A 15,838-nucleotide genomic window follows, 5' to 3' on the forward strand; every position below is an offset into this window, starting at 1 on the left:
GAAAGGGATGTTGAATGTGTTAAATAAATAGATAAAAAAGTAAGAGAGAGAAAAAGTAGAGAGAATAAAGTAAGAGAGAGTAAACTAAGAAAAAGAAAAAAAGTTACTATATAAGGAAATGACTCAACTATGAGTGAACTTCCCAAAATGAAAAAATGACTCAACTATGAAGAAACGGAGGGAGTACTAACCCAGTGAATTATGCAACGTTCTTCTCACTCTTGCTCACTGCAAATATGTCAAGTGGTGAGTCCATATCTTGGAGAATGACACTTTTCCTTAACATTGTACAAACATAGAGAATGACTTGTCACTTAGCTGCAAAATGTCTTCTTGGGCCACCAGCATAAAATGTCTAACCTCACCACTATAAGACGGGAATGTTCTACTCGATACAAAGTACGAAGATGGTTACATAATTTCCTTTTTCTTTGGTCAGAAAAAAAGGTCAGATACAAAGAGTCCTCGAATCGAATGTCTTCCCTTCTACCACATACAAAGGTTGCATACCTGTTCTAGGATGACATTCTACTCGGAACATGTTCAAAATGAATGCATCCCAGATAATTGTAAGAGAAAGGCACAATTCATAAATCTAAGGAAAAAAATATAAATAAAGATGTATCAATTCCAGACGTGCTCATGACTTCTTAGGTCTTCCTCTCCTACCTGAACCTCTTCCTCCAGCACTTGCAGTCTCAGATGCAGTGCGACCCCTCCCACGGCCTCTGCCTCTTTTTGTTGAAGCAGATCTGCCCCTCCCTCTACCCGAGCTCTTCCCACTTCCATGTTCTGCTTCGCCATTGAGTGAATCACTGTCATCGCTCTCGTAGTCACTGTTATCCTCCTCATCCTCAGAAGAACTTTCATTCTTCCTCTTTTTTGAGTTTTGAGGCTTTTTTGCATTATTCTTCTTTGGAGCTTTCTCGGTCACATCAGCTCCATTATCAGTTGGTTCAATTACTGCAGATCACGAAGAAAGTTGTGCATTGTCAAAGCTAGCCATAACGGCTTTCGCTGGGCAAAAGAACATACTGATAACATAAGCGAGTGCACTGCCTGTGCATCTCATTTTTGAATCGGTGCTCAAGGAAATTCTGAAAATGGTTCATAGGTTTTGAATTACTAATTTTTAACAAGTGTATTGAACTATACCTTCTGCAGCTTTACCATCATGCACTTCAAGCTATCGAGAAACATGAAAGAAAAATCAGATAACCTTCAACAGTTCAAATAACTTTAACAGGTGAGTGTCTCAAAAATTAATACCTCTTCAATTCTTGCAGCATCTTTGGTTCTATCAACCACCACCAGGGAAAGGGCAAATCCACATGCAACACTACAGAGAATTATGCACAAAATCAGTGTCTATACAGAGATAGATACCAAGTCTGAATTCATAAGACTGGTTCTACTAACCTAATAACATGCATTCCCTCTAGGATGTCCACTTTCTTTGGAATCGCTGATGATCTGCAAAGAGCAAAAGCAAGACATATCCTCAAAACTTTTGTATTTGTCTACATAATCGTAGATCCAGGTATGAAGTTATGGGTTTCTCAAAAGATTATGTATGAAGTTATTTAAATCAATGTGCATGTGCAAGTGTGGCATGCAAACTTTACACATTAAAAAACCAAGTACTTTTGGCCATTAGGTCCATATCCCAGTTCTCCAGATTGCGCATGACCCCAGCTAATACATGAAGAATCAGCCCCCACAAAGTGGTGTGTATTGCCTGAATTCATGCAGCGCAGGTTCCAGCCACTGAGAAAGAAGTTAGCTGGTCAATATTCAATCAATTGGCATATAGAGTACGAATATAATCTCTTTAGAGCATGATTTGTGACATTTATGTTTGCATCAGTTACAAGAACATCAGTGATGAGCGAGCAAGGTCCCTTGCTTGGTTTGGGAGATTAGTTAACTATTTTCTTGTTTTTTATTCAATAGTCAGAAAAGAGATCACATATAGACCTCAAATCCATGAGAGGCTTTGGGTACATCCAGTCATCCCCACTGTTCTTGATCTTGCCCCACATGTAAAGCTGCCCACCTCCTGCAAAAATAGTATTTTTCTCAAAATGCTTTCTTATGTAAAAATTAGTTTACATCTCAGAAGATCAACTTACACAGGCTATATATCAATTAGAGTAAATTCCAATTCGGGTACGAGACAACAAACCCAAAGGCAGACAAACTTGAGAGAACTCTGGCATATTCATACCACAGTCCAGCATGAATTTAGACCCTCACATCTGGCACTTAGGATTAATATTTTAACAACCAAGGCACTTGAGAGTTGAGACTAAGGCTAAAAGGTTTTCTTTGTACAGGGATCAAGTCATGTTCAACATCACCAGCATCCAGACAGTCTATCCTAGTGATAAGCTACTCTAGTCTCTAGCCCCTTCCTACTTTAACAGCATCACAACATACTCATCAAAACTGACTGAGGGAAGCAGCATAAAAAATCAATAACAATTGTTGGTATTATTAGCAATACCAATCAATGAAGGGAAGATCCAACAGCCAGGTAAAGCTTACATCTGTACCCCAAAAAGATAATATACCTTCCAAGTTCCAACTCTACTAACAATATTATGTCCCAATTCATATCAATCAGAAACATACTTAAAAGAATGCAAATAAAGATGAAGCAGCAAACCCAGAAAACAATGGTGAAAGCTGCAGCTAGAAGGTGGTAAATCCTACCGGCTGTACATGCAGAGTTGGCAGAACCTGCTGAAACAATTGCATTTGGAGGTAACACATTATGCCTTGTGAAAACATCAACAATACGTGGAGCCCATTCATCCTTCTGCTCTCTATGCCCAAGTCTGTCATTGGCAGGAATAAAACTCAGCCCATAATGATGAAGAAGGTAACAGCAGAGAACATAACCAATGAGCCAAAACAATTGCATTACCTTCCATAACCACCAAAGCCCCACCTAATCATTTGCCACAATAGGAAAATCAAAGAAACACAAAGTAAATCAAGTGTTTTTGATTCAATGATAGATCAGTTTAAGTTTTTAGAATAATCTTTACCATGCAATAATGCTAACTTACGTGTAAACATGACCATCCTTAGTAACAGCCACTGAGATAAAATAAACAAACAGGACTTAAATACCAGAACATTTTAAGAAATATAATGGACTAGAACAATATATAGGTTAGGTAATTAACGGTTTGAATACCTGTATGATTAGTTCCACAAGCAGCTTTTACAATAGTCTCTCCTGAAAGAGAGGCTATAGCTCTAGGCCTGGGTTGAGCTTCATAAGCAAGCCTCACAGAGCTGTCCTTGGTATTATACTATAAATGAAAAGCTTGTCTTGTTAGTACTTGGATAAATGGAACATCAATTGACATGAGTACAAAGAATTGAAAGACAAGAGCTACAAATATTCATAGAGTTTTCAATTATAAGGTAAAAACAGATCAAAACCATTTGATGGGAGAGATAAACCGCAAAAGGAAAATAGATTACAGAAATAAATAACACGTTACAGCTCTTTTACTGGCTTTACCTCATTGTTTGAACCATGCCCTAACTGTCCATATTGTGGAAGACCAGCAGTCCTTTTAGATCAAAAACAATAAAAAAATTAGCAGCTGAACAGGCAGAAATCCAACAGCAATTCTAGATATGCAAAAAAAATAAGGTACATAAACCATACATAATAGAAGATCCTTCAACAGAAGTGAGCCACGCTGTAAATTCACCCCCACAAACAGCACTTTTGACTTCAGTTACTTGACAACGAACTGGAAGTATCTCACACTCTGCAAAGAAAGAATAAGTATTAGCAATATGCAGTAAATCCAATCAAACAAAACTCTGTTAGTCTTATCAAATAAATGCGCAAATCAAATTTGCCTGTATAATTCAAAAGGGAGGTCAAACGGCAGGGATGTTAATGGTCAGGGTATTGACTAACAACTATAGCAAGTGGTAATGGAAATCATATCACAAGTTAAAAATTTTCCTACGGTAGTATACAGTTCTTTTGCAATTATATAGTGCATGATCACAGTTAACACCAATAAGAACAAAAATATTATACATAGATCTGCAAGATAAATATGGGAATACATTCTACTTAAAGTTTCTAACATATTTGAACTGCTTTAACTAGTAGTTAGGAACTATACTGTGACGATCAATGGATAAAAACATGCACCAGAGAATGTAAACAGCATAATAAAATAACAAAATTGACTAACAATTGTATAGGAGGATAAGATAGTAAATTTAGGATGCTTTTCATCCATCACCTCCATGAAGCTCACCATTTTTAGTGGAACCTGAACCAAGTTGTCCATGCTTATTCCAACCAAATGCAAATGAGAGACCATCCGCAGTCACTACCACGGAATGACTCCTACCAGCCCCTGCTCTAACTATGTTATGCCTGAAAATTGTGAACATATGTTAAACAGTTATAGCCTGGCTTACGATGTTGAACAAGTCACTATGTAACAACTGGAAAAAACGGGCTTGAACTAAACATGAGCATGATCTGTTTTCTTGAGATTCACATGCACTGGTGAAGAAAGAACTCTAATACATCTGTTCTTTAAGTGGTACATTTTGAACATAAGTAGACAATTCTAAAGCTATAAAAAATTAATTGACCAGGAGGTAAAAGAAAGTAACAGACTTGGACAATTGCGAAACAAATGTAGGCCTATCTCGCTGGATGTAATCACCATGACCAAGCTGCCCTTTCTGCACACTTAGCAAAACATAATAGAGAAGCACAATGAGAAAACATAAAAAAAACATCAGAAAACTAAAGCACAATGAGAAAACATAACAAACATGCCTCATTGCGACCCCAAGTGTAACAACGCCCATTCACATCCAATGCCACACAGTGGCAAGATACTACATTACACAAAAAACATGAATCAATAAAAAAAATTCACAACCGCAAACTAGAAATTTTAGAAACTGAACCAACCAAAGCAGTAAATAGATATGTATTTACCGCAGCCAGAGGCAACAAATCGAATATCCACACCCATAAGCGGGCGCAGCCTCGTCGGGGAGGCCAAATTCTCCTCCGGCGTGGTCCTGCGACGGCCCATTGCCTCCCATGACGTGGTTCCGCAAAAGAGCAGCTCCCCTCCCTTCACCTCCTCCTCCACCACCTTATTCTCACCCTCCGCTGCCGCCATTTCCCGCCAATCCTACTCAACCGCCGAAAATGAAATTCAAAAACAAAGATCCAGCAAATACAAACAGGAAACTGAAATTGATTAAATCGGTAGATAGGGTTGTAGGAAGGGGCGACAGAAGGGAGAAGAAGAGAAGCAACACAAAAAAGATTTGAAATTTGAAAACCCTACCACGACTCCCACTAGTAGTAATTTTAATTAGGAGAGAGAATGGAAATGGGGTTTTACTGTTGTGTTTGCTGTTTCCGAGAATGATGAACTTACTTTATTGGTAAGATTTCACATTTTCAATTTCATTTTTCAATTTTATTTAGATTTCTGTTTTTGGCTTTATTTGTCTGGTGGTTATATGTTGGTTCCCGCGTTATAAAATTTCATTGTTCCTTTCCTTTTCTATTGTGTTGGCCGTTAAATTACGTAAATTAGAAAATTGTTAAATTTACTTTTATAACCTTTTAATTATTACAACAGATGTATATATAATTAATTTTATTTAAGAAAAATTGTCATAATTATATACTCATATTTAAAATAAGACACTAGTACTCCGTATTGGTAGTTTGGTAGGTTGAAGGTTGAACAATAAATATTTCGAAGTGCGAAACTTTAATACATAAATTCATCAATAATTGGGACTATATCTAAATCTTTAAAATGAAGCCCATCACAAACCATATGATGCTATATTGAGAACTTTAGCAAAATGAAAAAAGATACTAATATGGTAGTGTTCAACAAGTACATTACAACAAAATGGCATTGCCAAAAATTACTACAGTATCACATTAAGAACATGGATCAGTATTCAGTCACATAGGGAGATGCTAACCTACCTACAATAGAAATTCACCTAACTTGTGTGTGCCTTCTTCTCGATGCTTGACTTGCTTAGAACAACAACACCGATTACGATTAGCGCAGCACCTGCAAACCACTGTAGTAATTTGCTAGAATTATGAAAGAGGCTTGAGTAACAGTAGAAATTTTGAGCTAAAAACATTTCAGCTAGTTTAAAGTAAATACTTTTGCTACAAATCTTAATGCTAACTTATGACGAATCAACAGATGCACAAGTATATCTATGTTTTCCACGAGTCATATTCGTGTGCAGATTGAAAGACAGAACATGGGGGCAACATTATGTATCCCGGAAAGATGGTTCTTGACTCTATTTTCTTCATTTGAACTAAAATAGGACCAATTTTTGCAGCGTTTAGTCCGTTTCCGTATTTGAGAAATGAAAACATGGTCTTATTCAACACTAGGTACAACTTGGTAGATAGCATACAAGCCATCGACAGCCAGTTTACTAACTAAGCCACTGTTTTCCTAAACATATCATTCAATTACTGAAAGAACTTTATAGGGAGAGAAAATTGGTAAAATATAAAGAGAAATTAATCAGTTAATATAATCCAGCCTGTTAGACACAGTTCTTACTTGGCCATGGAGGACTGTAAAACTCCAGTTAGTAAGGAATTAACGTAACCGCTTTTTAACATATATTGCTAATGTAACACTATTAATGTTAATCAGGCTGCACCTAGAAGACCCGGCACATTTGTTAATTTACAAATGATAAGCAACAGCTTAGTGAAAGCTTGTAACTTAGTGAAAAACATTACCTTAAGAGGTAGTGACTCGTTGAAGAGAATATATCCAGACATCCCAGAAGTTAGAAAGTTTGTAGCAAAGTTTGTCACTGTAGCTTGTAAAGCCGACAGAGACTTCATGCTATTAACATAGCATCCCCACATTATGACATTGAAAAGCACGACCAGCGCATATTTCAACTACAATATTATACCACCTATCAATTAGAGATAGTAGTGACAACCATAGACAAAACATATGATCAATAAACTGAAGAGAAACAACCAGCCGATGGATGAACCAAACTGCAATTCAATATAGTGTTCAATTAACGTAAGATCTTCAAACCAATTACTTAATGACCTTTTAGGGTCTGATGAGATAAGAAGCCATGTGAAGAATACTTTGTTTTATCAATGCAATCATACCACACATCACTGTCCTAACTCCTAAGCAATATAATCGGAAGCATAATCCAACTAACTGGAAATCTATCCGTATTGCATAACTATCATATCTATCGAAGCAAGTGACAAGTATAGATAATTACGGCAGCAAAGTTTACCACCAAAATTAATACTATGAATCTACAAAGACAAGAGTTAGTGTTGCATTTTCACTAACTTCAAATCACATTAACAATCATGTATTAGTATGCATTTCACATCTTTTTCTTATAATTTCAATATCATCAATAGTACATTGCATCTTAAAATTCAATATCTTCTATGGATATAACAATAAAGTATTTTTTTTTATAAAGAATCTTCACCAAGATTCTCATGCAAAGAATGTCAATATATAATGAAAAATGAAAAATTCATACACTTCCTATAATATAAACAGCCATACTAAATAAAATTGCTTGATCCAAAACCATTCATTTTAACTTATGGTCCTTACCAATATACTCCTCAGTACCAAATTTATCAAAGATTTGAAGAAACTTCACATTGATATCATAATAAAACCATCAAAATTCAAACACAACCACCATAAATTTCCCCAAGCTAAAACGTTCTACATTATAAAAATGGATAAAGAACACACTCACACACTAATGACTAATCAACTAATCGATTTGAACTTCCAATCCATTAGTTGGAATGGAAATATCTTACCAACATCCAACATGCTGCAGTTCTTCGCCCCATAAACAAAGCTCTTTTAAAAAAGTATTATTACCAAATTAAGCAATAAAACACTCAAACAAGCCACACTCAACTATTCATCTATTTGTCGAAAGAGATGCGTCTTAACCAATAAAACGCACTTCGTATCCCCATAGCATGAAAAGAGGCAACTATAATTGTAAAAAAATAAAAATTAAAAATATCACCACCAACCATAAATTATTTGAGTGTATCTATTTTTGAGCCATATAACACACTTTTTCTAACAGAGCCTTTGAGCTTGCCTTCAACAGAGTAAAATTTGTACTGTAGCTAGCAGCCCTTCTCTTCCCCTGAAACTCGGGAGCATTAAAGCTCCAGCATTTAAAAAAAAAAAAAAAAACTCTTTCGACTACAGACCAATTGCAACACTACATGAAATTATGCTACACTTGCGAAGGGGGTTCAATCAAAACAGATAAATTATGCTACTCGAGAACACGAATTGCAGTGGGATATCTAAATCGTGGAATCCGCTGCTTATTCTATCGAAGTTCAATCCGGCATGGATGAATTATTTAATGGATCTTAAGATCATAAGATGGGGGAATTTACCTGGGATGAAAAGAATTTGGCAGAAATGGCGGCAAGAGCAGCGTTGAAACCGGCTGAAATCGCCCACGCATACCCTTTCTTCCTTTCGCTTTGCATCTCGGATGTTGTTGGGTCTACCCAGGCTAATCATTTTTCTAGTACAGTAAAGTATTTTATAAAACGATGATTAATTTTATATGATTTGAATACATGGTATTATGAAGTTTAAACCTTTGGGATTATGTTTTACTCCGTATTTAGTTGGTACATGTAAAACTTTGGTCGCGGACGCATTCCGGCATGACAGGATAACGGGGAAGTGAATGGGGTTGTTATGCCACTCCGCCTTCCTCGACCAATGAGATCTGTTCGTATTGCCGTGTGGGTGGGCGTGTTCAGTCAAAAACTTTAATTTGTTAGAGTGTCCATAATGGTGGCCTTCAAAGGCCACCAAATGTGGCCCGGCCACCATTCATAGCTCTCTTGTGGTCTTTACAATGGTAAAAGTTAAAATTATAACAAAAATAACAAGGACCACCAAATATGGCCCTTTAAAAAAAATTAATTTATTTTCTTTTTTAATGTTATTTTTTAATTTAACTATATTAAATTTTTGTAGACTAATAATTTGGGATCTAACATAATTTAATAAAGTTACGAATTATAGATAAATTTTCGTCGTATTTTTTATAGGGGAAAATTCTACAACGAAAATTTTTAAAAAACACAACATAAAAAGATAAAAAACGCCACCGCTAACTACTCGGTGGCGTCATCGGAATTTTTAAAAAACACGACATAAAAAGATAAAAAACACCTCATTGGAAGTGTAGAATGAAGTGAAAAAATGGAAATGGAAGTGTATATTTATAAAAAAATTTCGAAATTAAAAAAAAATTATAATCCGCGGCCCAGCCGCGAAACGCTGCTCGATGCAATGGAGGGCCGCGGCTCAGCCACGTCTCTCGCCCTAGGGCCCCGGCTCTCGGCCTCTGCAATGGGGGGCCGCGCACCGAGCCGCGGGCCGCGGCTCCCCCATTGTGGACACTCTTACAAAGAATTTGAAATTTTTTTTTTCAAATTTGTAAATATCTAACCTACTAGTACAATATAATATATACCCATTATATTTATGGTACTCAAATGGATTTATACCTACTTTTTTCGTGTACTTCACGGACAAGATACTCCAATATTATATATATAATTGAACATATTTGGGAAAAATTTGATCACAACAACAAATATTTACAATTTTGATTATGCATTTTATCACTTCCAATAAAATTATAATGAGATAGTTGTGAATGGTCTTATTCGTTTGGCATAGTCTAAATAGTTGATTATGTGACTTAAAGGTGATTGACAATGTGAGTGATGTTGTTTCATTTTGACTCAAAATTAAATATCATATTTATTGATTTTGCCCAACACTTGATCTACGAAAAAGCAATTAACTTGTAACGTGCACAAGTTAATATAGAGGTCACTTTGTGTACCCAATCAAAACTATCGCGATTGACAATGAGAGTAATGTTGTCTATTGATTCTCAAAACTTTCCCTACGAAAAAGCAATTAACTTGTAACGTGCACAAGTTAATATAGAGGTCACTTTGTGTACCCAATCAAAACTATCGCGATTGACAATGAGAGTAATGTTGTCTATTGATTCTCAAAACCTTCCCTTTCAAATCCCATCTAGTTTTTGCAAGCAACTTTTCTTTTCAAGTTATAAATCGTTTTGAGCTAATGACATTTGAAGCGTTATGGTTAAAATACTCCTTTTGTTTCGAAAAACAAGACATACTTGGTCAATCGTATGTGGTTTTAAGATATGTTGTTTAGTATATACTAAGCATATAATTAAAAAGTAGGAGTAATTTAATATCATTAATTACCAAGTAATACTAATATAAAGAGCAAAAACAATTGAATTAATGAAAAAATATGAGAAAAAATAGTTGATGCTAACGTGAAGAAAGGCTCAGGGAATACTTTCCTTGCATCGGCGGATCCAGGTGGGGTCGTGCGGGGTCGGCCGACCCCACCGGCGGTCCACCGAACACTGCCGGAAAACATCAACTTCGACCTTTGACCTGGTGCAGTTCCGTCTCCGACCCCACGGCCAGCTTCAACTCTACCCGAAGCCTTCCGCCTTTTCCAAAAGCTAAGAGGTGAAAGGAACAATACTAATAAGAATAGAGTAGAGATAGATAAGGGGAGGGGTTGCAGAAGAAGCTGATGTATTCTCAACGAAGAAGATGAACAGAGAGGTTAATATTGATTTTTGGGCTGATGAGTGGTTAATACTCCTATTGATTGTTGGGTTAGAAAATCTATAAGTAAAAAATCTAATTGATTGCCTCTGGTCACTCGCCGTTAATACTGCTTTTTCATTTAATTTGCCTGCCAATATTTTTCTAAACCATGTAGTATTAACTTTTTTTCTCCTTAATTTTCCCACAAATTTACATAAATTCCTAATTTATTTAAGTTTATTAGTTAAAAAAATCAGTCAATACTGTCCTTTTTAAATAATTTTATCTTTATTACAAGAGTTACAACTTTCTTTATAAATAAAAATTCTATATTTCTACCCAATTATTATTTTGATTAAATAGAAAGTTATAGTAGGAGACTAAGATTAAGATTTTTGAGGGGCATAGGCTTTGCACAAAAAAAATTGGTGCGTTATTGATATTCTTTTAATCATGTTTTATTATTTTTTTACTTTTATTTTGTTTATTTGACCTAATTTTTATGAATATAATAATTATATACTTATGTTTTTTTATTATTGATTTTAATTACCATCCATATTAAATTAATGGATAAATTTATTTTAAAAATATCTTGAGTTTGTATATGTTCTCATGAGTTTTATCTGTTCTTCTAGTGCTAATGTTGAACACAATCAACGACTGAAAGATATGTTTGCAATTATTTCCAATGATAAAATTTCGGCTAGCTTCAAAATATGAATATTGGTAAAAGTTAAAAATATGAACTCGTAAAAGTCAACTATCGTGATAAAACAAAGATAATTTTATTTGTAATGTATTTTTATAATATATATAATATTATTATATTAATTATCTCGTCCGACCCCATGATTTTTAAATCCTGGATCCGCCCATGTTTCCTTGTGCATGAGACATTAGGTTACTACAAATTACACAAGAGCTCTGGGATGGTGAAATCTGAGAAGAGGACTGCTTTATAATTTCAGTATTTATTGGATAATAGTGAAAGAGTTATCAAAATAGTTACATCATGTTACAAAGGTTAAAAAATGGCTACCTTATAACTAAGAATATGGCTGCAAATTTGAATAATAACCTATTTACATAGATGACTGTAAATTTCCAAATTCCAATATACCCCTTATTATATTTAATCTAATTTCGTCCAATTAATCATTTCTAGCTCCTTTAATATATATTGGGAGAAAAATTAAAGGGATCGCAAATTATGCCCCCATCAATATTAAACTATTTACTCAAACACTGTCTCATATGATTAATAATTCAATATAATGCTCCATCAATATTTCAACTTATAATTCTTCATTTTCATTTGACCCCATTAAACTATTGATGACAGAGCCGTTATTTGACTATAAATCAGTCTTGCTTGTCAGTTTCTATAATTATATTGGGGAAGGGAGACGGTGGAATAGAAATACATATGCTTAGAAATACATGTGAAAAATTAAAAATTAATCTAACCATTTGAATAATCACAAGTATAACCCTTTAAAATATAAAAATGACTATATACATTTGTCTATGTATAATAAAGTTTGTTCGTTTCTGCATAGGATCTACAATCGCATGTTATAGTAATCATAAAGAGATGATGACAAAGAACTTCCACAGAAGCAAGACATATATTTCTTTATGTCTCCTAAAAATAAGAAATATATGTGGCAGGAAATTTTGTACATAGTGAGCTTAATTTAGATCTATGCTTAGCACATATTGTTTGCATGATTCCGACCTATTGTGCCCAAACCCAGTAATAATAAGACATAATTGGATCGACAGTCGATAAATCAGCTAATATTAAAGCAACAGAATCTGAATTCTTGCTGGAACAACCTATCTCCATGTGATCACAAAACATTATCTTCCAAAATTGTTTCCTAATATTAGTTAAACATATATTCACCTTTGTAATCTCGTGAAATTCTAATGTTTGGATTAATGAGGTTGTCGGCTTTATGAATATAATGTGGGCAAAAAGTTAAGAAGACCCTCAATTGAAGCTAGGTGAAAAAAGGGTGTTTTAAAGGAAATAAAAAATAATGCAATACTTCATTCTTGTCATTAATGCCTAAATGTAAAAAATTGCAAAGTTTTCACTTCGAAAAAAGGTGGGAAATAAATACACACATGTTAATAGCTATAATTATGATGACCGCATATTATGGTGCAATAAAATGTAATAATAGTAGATTCATTGTGACAGGACCAGCACTGTGTTCTTGAAATTCTTCATAGTTTGACCTTAAAATCTTAAATTTTTGCAGTACTCGTTTGTTCTCTTAATTAATTCAGGAAGACTTGATTAGTACCCATAATTACTCTTCGTAGTGGAATTTTGACTGTGCCCATGTATCATCATATTTCCCCTCACTTTTTCTTAATAATATTAAAACTAATAGTACAAGATTATACTCTCAAACTAATTAGCTGCTGAAATAATTATATAATTCATATCACATGTCAGATACCTGTATATTTTATGCTGACATTTTATTCAATAATAATCAGCAATACATACATAACAGAATACAGTACACAGACAAAAAGAGCGCCTTTTTTTATTATTGTATTAAAGCAATACTTCCATTGCATGCCAATTTTCGCCCAATAATATTAAAAACTCCAAAGAAGTTTATTCATGCCCATCTTCAATATGCTCAAAAATCAGACTTTTATAGGGCTTCCACGTGCACATATTCACAAGACTAACATTCAAAACTCCCCTAATATTGCCAAGAACATAAACAAAAGAAAAACTCAGCGATCAACTTCCTTTATTCCTCCATGTCCTTTCTCCACAAATAGTAGTTGTTGAGATATTCACACGTAGATATTACTATATCGTATCGAAAATGCAAAGTAAAATGGGAAATTGAAAAAAAAACGCAATATAATTAATACCCACCCGTTTCTCTTGCGTGTGGGAGTCTCCCCTTGATCAAACCTGAGATATATATAAAGCCCGTGACCACAATTCCCACCACCACTACTCTATAATCTAATCACGGACTCACCAAAAACAAACATGACTACTTCACCTCTTATTCTTTGCCTCTTCCTCCTTCTTGTGCCGCCTCACGCCGCTGCAGGCGGCGTTGGCGGCAAGTGGAAGTTGCTCCTCTCCAACGTCGGCATCTCAGCCATGCACATGCAGCTCCTCCACACGGACCGGGTGATCATGTTTGACCGAACTGACTTCGGCCCCTCCAACATCTCCCTCCCCGACGGCCGGTGCCGCCGCGACCCCAACGACAAGGCCCTCCCCCTTGACTGCACCGCCCACTCCGTCGAGTACGACGTCGCCGCCAACTCCATCCGCCCCCTCACCGTCCTCACCGACGTCTGGTGCTCCTCGGGCGCCGTCTCCCCCGACGGCTCCCTCGTCCAGGCCGGCGGCTTCAACGACGGCGATCACGCCGTCCGCACCTACAAGCCCTGCCCCACCTGCGACTGGGAGGAGCTCAGAAACGGACTCTCCCAGAGAAGGTGGTACGCCACTAGCCAAATCCTCCCCGACGGCCGCCAGATCATCGTCGGCGGCCGGAGACAGTTCAACTACGAGTTCTACCCGAAGAAATCCGATGGCTCCTACAATCTCCCCTTTCTAGTCCAGACTAACGACCCTCGCCTCGAGAACAACCTCTATCCGTTCGTGTTCTTGAATACCGACGGCAATTTATTCATCTTCGCCAACAATCGAGCTATACTGTTCGACCACACGAGCTCGAAAGTCATACGAACCTACCAGACCATCCCGGGCGGGGACCCGAGGAACTACCCGAGCACAGGCTCCGCGGTTTTGCTCCCGCTGAGGAGCAAAACCGGAGCCGAGGTGATGGTATGTGGCGGCGCGCCGAAGGGAGCATTTATCAGAGCAAACAACGGTGATTTTGTAAAGGCGCTTGACACGTGCGGGAGGATCCGGATAAACGACCCCAATCCCCAATGGGTCATGGAGACCATGCCCGTGGGTCGGGTCATGGGTGACATGTTGTTGCTGCCAGATGGCAATGTTTTGATTATCAACGGTGCGGGTACGGGAACCGCCGGGTGGGAAATGGGCCGGAGCCCGGTTTTATCGCCGGTTTTATACTACCCGAATAAGCCATTCGGGTTAAGGTTCGAGGTCCAGAACCCGACCTCGACCCCTAGAATGTACCACTCTGCCGCGATATTACTTCGCGACGGTCGAGTCCTCATTGGGGGAAGCAATCCTCACATATATTATAATTTTACTAATGTAAAATTCCCAACGGATTTAACTCTTGAATCGTTTTCACCATCATATTTGGACCCTCAGTTCGCGTATCTGCGGCCGAGGATCCTTACACCCGTATCTGAATCCATATTCGGATACGGGCAACAGGTTACAGTCCGGTTCAGCATCCCTCCGGGACAGCTAGACAAAGGTTCGATCACGGTGACAATGATTGCACCGTCGTTTGCGACTCACTCATTCTCGATGAGTCAAAGATTACTAGTCCTTGACCGTGGGGATGTAACTCCGGTCGGAAGATCCACTTATCGAATTCGGGTTGGACTGCCGGGTTCGGGCAATCTTGCACCGGCTGGGTACTATCTTTTGTTCGTGGTCCATAGAGATATTCCGAGTGAGGGGATTTGGATCCGTATCAATTGAGTGAATCGGGTCGGCCTAATTGGTATGGTTTTTATTGTGGGGATGTAATTAGATGCATAGTATTATTATTTGTGACAAGTGATTCATTACAAGGGAAATATTTGTATACTTTTATTCAAAATTATAGAAGTGAGCGTGCAAGTATAAAACAGGGCTTATATCAAGAAAGTTTAATGATATGTGCACGTGAAATTGATTTTGGTCGGCACTATGTGCAATTCGTGGCGTTTTAAACTGAAATTATAGAAATAGCATTATAATTAATTCTAAATCCTAATGATTTAGATAAAGCCGTTGAAATTTCTATTATAGTCTATTGTTTGGTTTTTGGACGAATGTAATGTGCACGACGAGCCTTGAGACTATTTGTGTGAGATTGATGTGAACTAGTAGTACGCAGGAACTCTTATTTATGGATGGAAAGAGTATTAGTTTTGTTA

The 15,838-nt window shown here is 36.8% G+C and overlaps 3 protein-coding genes across 5 annotated transcripts; 1 reads left to right on the top strand and 2 right to left on the bottom strand.

The window, feature by feature from the left end:
• Positions 1-411: 411 nt before the first annotated feature.
• LOC121782571 (protein RCC2-like) lies at positions 412-5,403 on the bottom strand. 2 transcript variants are annotated; one of them, XM_042180475.1, is made up of 17 exons: positions 5,364-5,403; positions 5,003-5,204; positions 4,838-4,899; positions 4,673-4,740; positions 4,302-4,423; positions 3,689-3,794; positions 3,539-3,590; positions 3,206-3,323; positions 3,075-3,105; positions 2,930-2,953; positions 2,716-2,840; positions 1,978-2,059; positions 1,645-1,767; positions 1,420-1,473; positions 1,270-1,339; positions 1,156-1,186; positions 412-963 (listed from the first exon to the last, which is right to left on the bottom strand). In XM_042180475.1, exons 2-17 carry the CDS (start codon positions 5,190-5,192, stop codon positions 641-643), a joined length of 1,581 nt encoding a protein of 526 aa, XP_042036409.1. In that variant the 5' UTR covers positions 5,193-5,204; positions 5,364-5,403; the 3' UTR covers positions 412-640. The 2 variants fall into 2 exon arrangements, with proteins under 2 accessions (XP_042036409.1, XP_042036401.1); XM_042180467.1 differs by lacking the exon at positions 5,364-5,403 and having other exon boundaries at positions 5,003-5,353.
• A 483-nt stretch (positions 5,404-5,886) lies between these two features.
• LOC121759900 lies at positions 5,887-8,841 on the bottom strand. 2 transcript variants are annotated; one of them, XM_042155482.1, is made up of 4 exons: positions 8,723-8,841; positions 8,513-8,646; positions 6,818-6,985; positions 5,887-6,126 (listed from the first exon to the last, which is right to left on the bottom strand). In XM_042155482.1, exons 2-4 carry the CDS (start codon positions 8,606-8,608, stop codon positions 6,043-6,045), a joined length of 348 nt encoding a protein of 115 aa, XP_042011416.1. In that variant the 5' UTR covers positions 8,609-8,646; positions 8,723-8,841; the 3' UTR covers positions 5,887-6,042. The 2 variants fall into 2 exon arrangements, with proteins under 2 accessions (XP_042011416.1, XP_042011408.1); XM_042155474.1 differs by having other exon boundaries at positions 8,513-8,841.
• A 4,920-nt stretch (positions 8,842-13,761) lies between these two features.
• Positions 13,762-15,590, top strand: LOC121762083 (aldehyde oxidase GLOX-like). Its single transcript, XM_042157854.1, has one exon. The coding sequence runs from the start codon at positions 13,785-13,787 to the stop codon at positions 15,396-15,398; it is 1,614 nt and encodes a 537-aa protein (XP_042013788.1). The 5' UTR covers positions 13,762-13,784; the 3' UTR covers positions 15,399-15,590.
• Positions 15,591-15,838: the final 248 nt, after the last annotated feature.

This window comes from Salvia splendens, chromosome 2, assembly GCF_004379255.2.
Source record: "Salvia splendens isolate huo1 chromosome 2, SspV2, whole genome shotgun sequence".
Taxonomy (NCBI): Eukaryota; Viridiplantae; Streptophyta; class Magnoliopsida; order Lamiales; family Lamiaceae; genus Salvia; species Salvia splendens.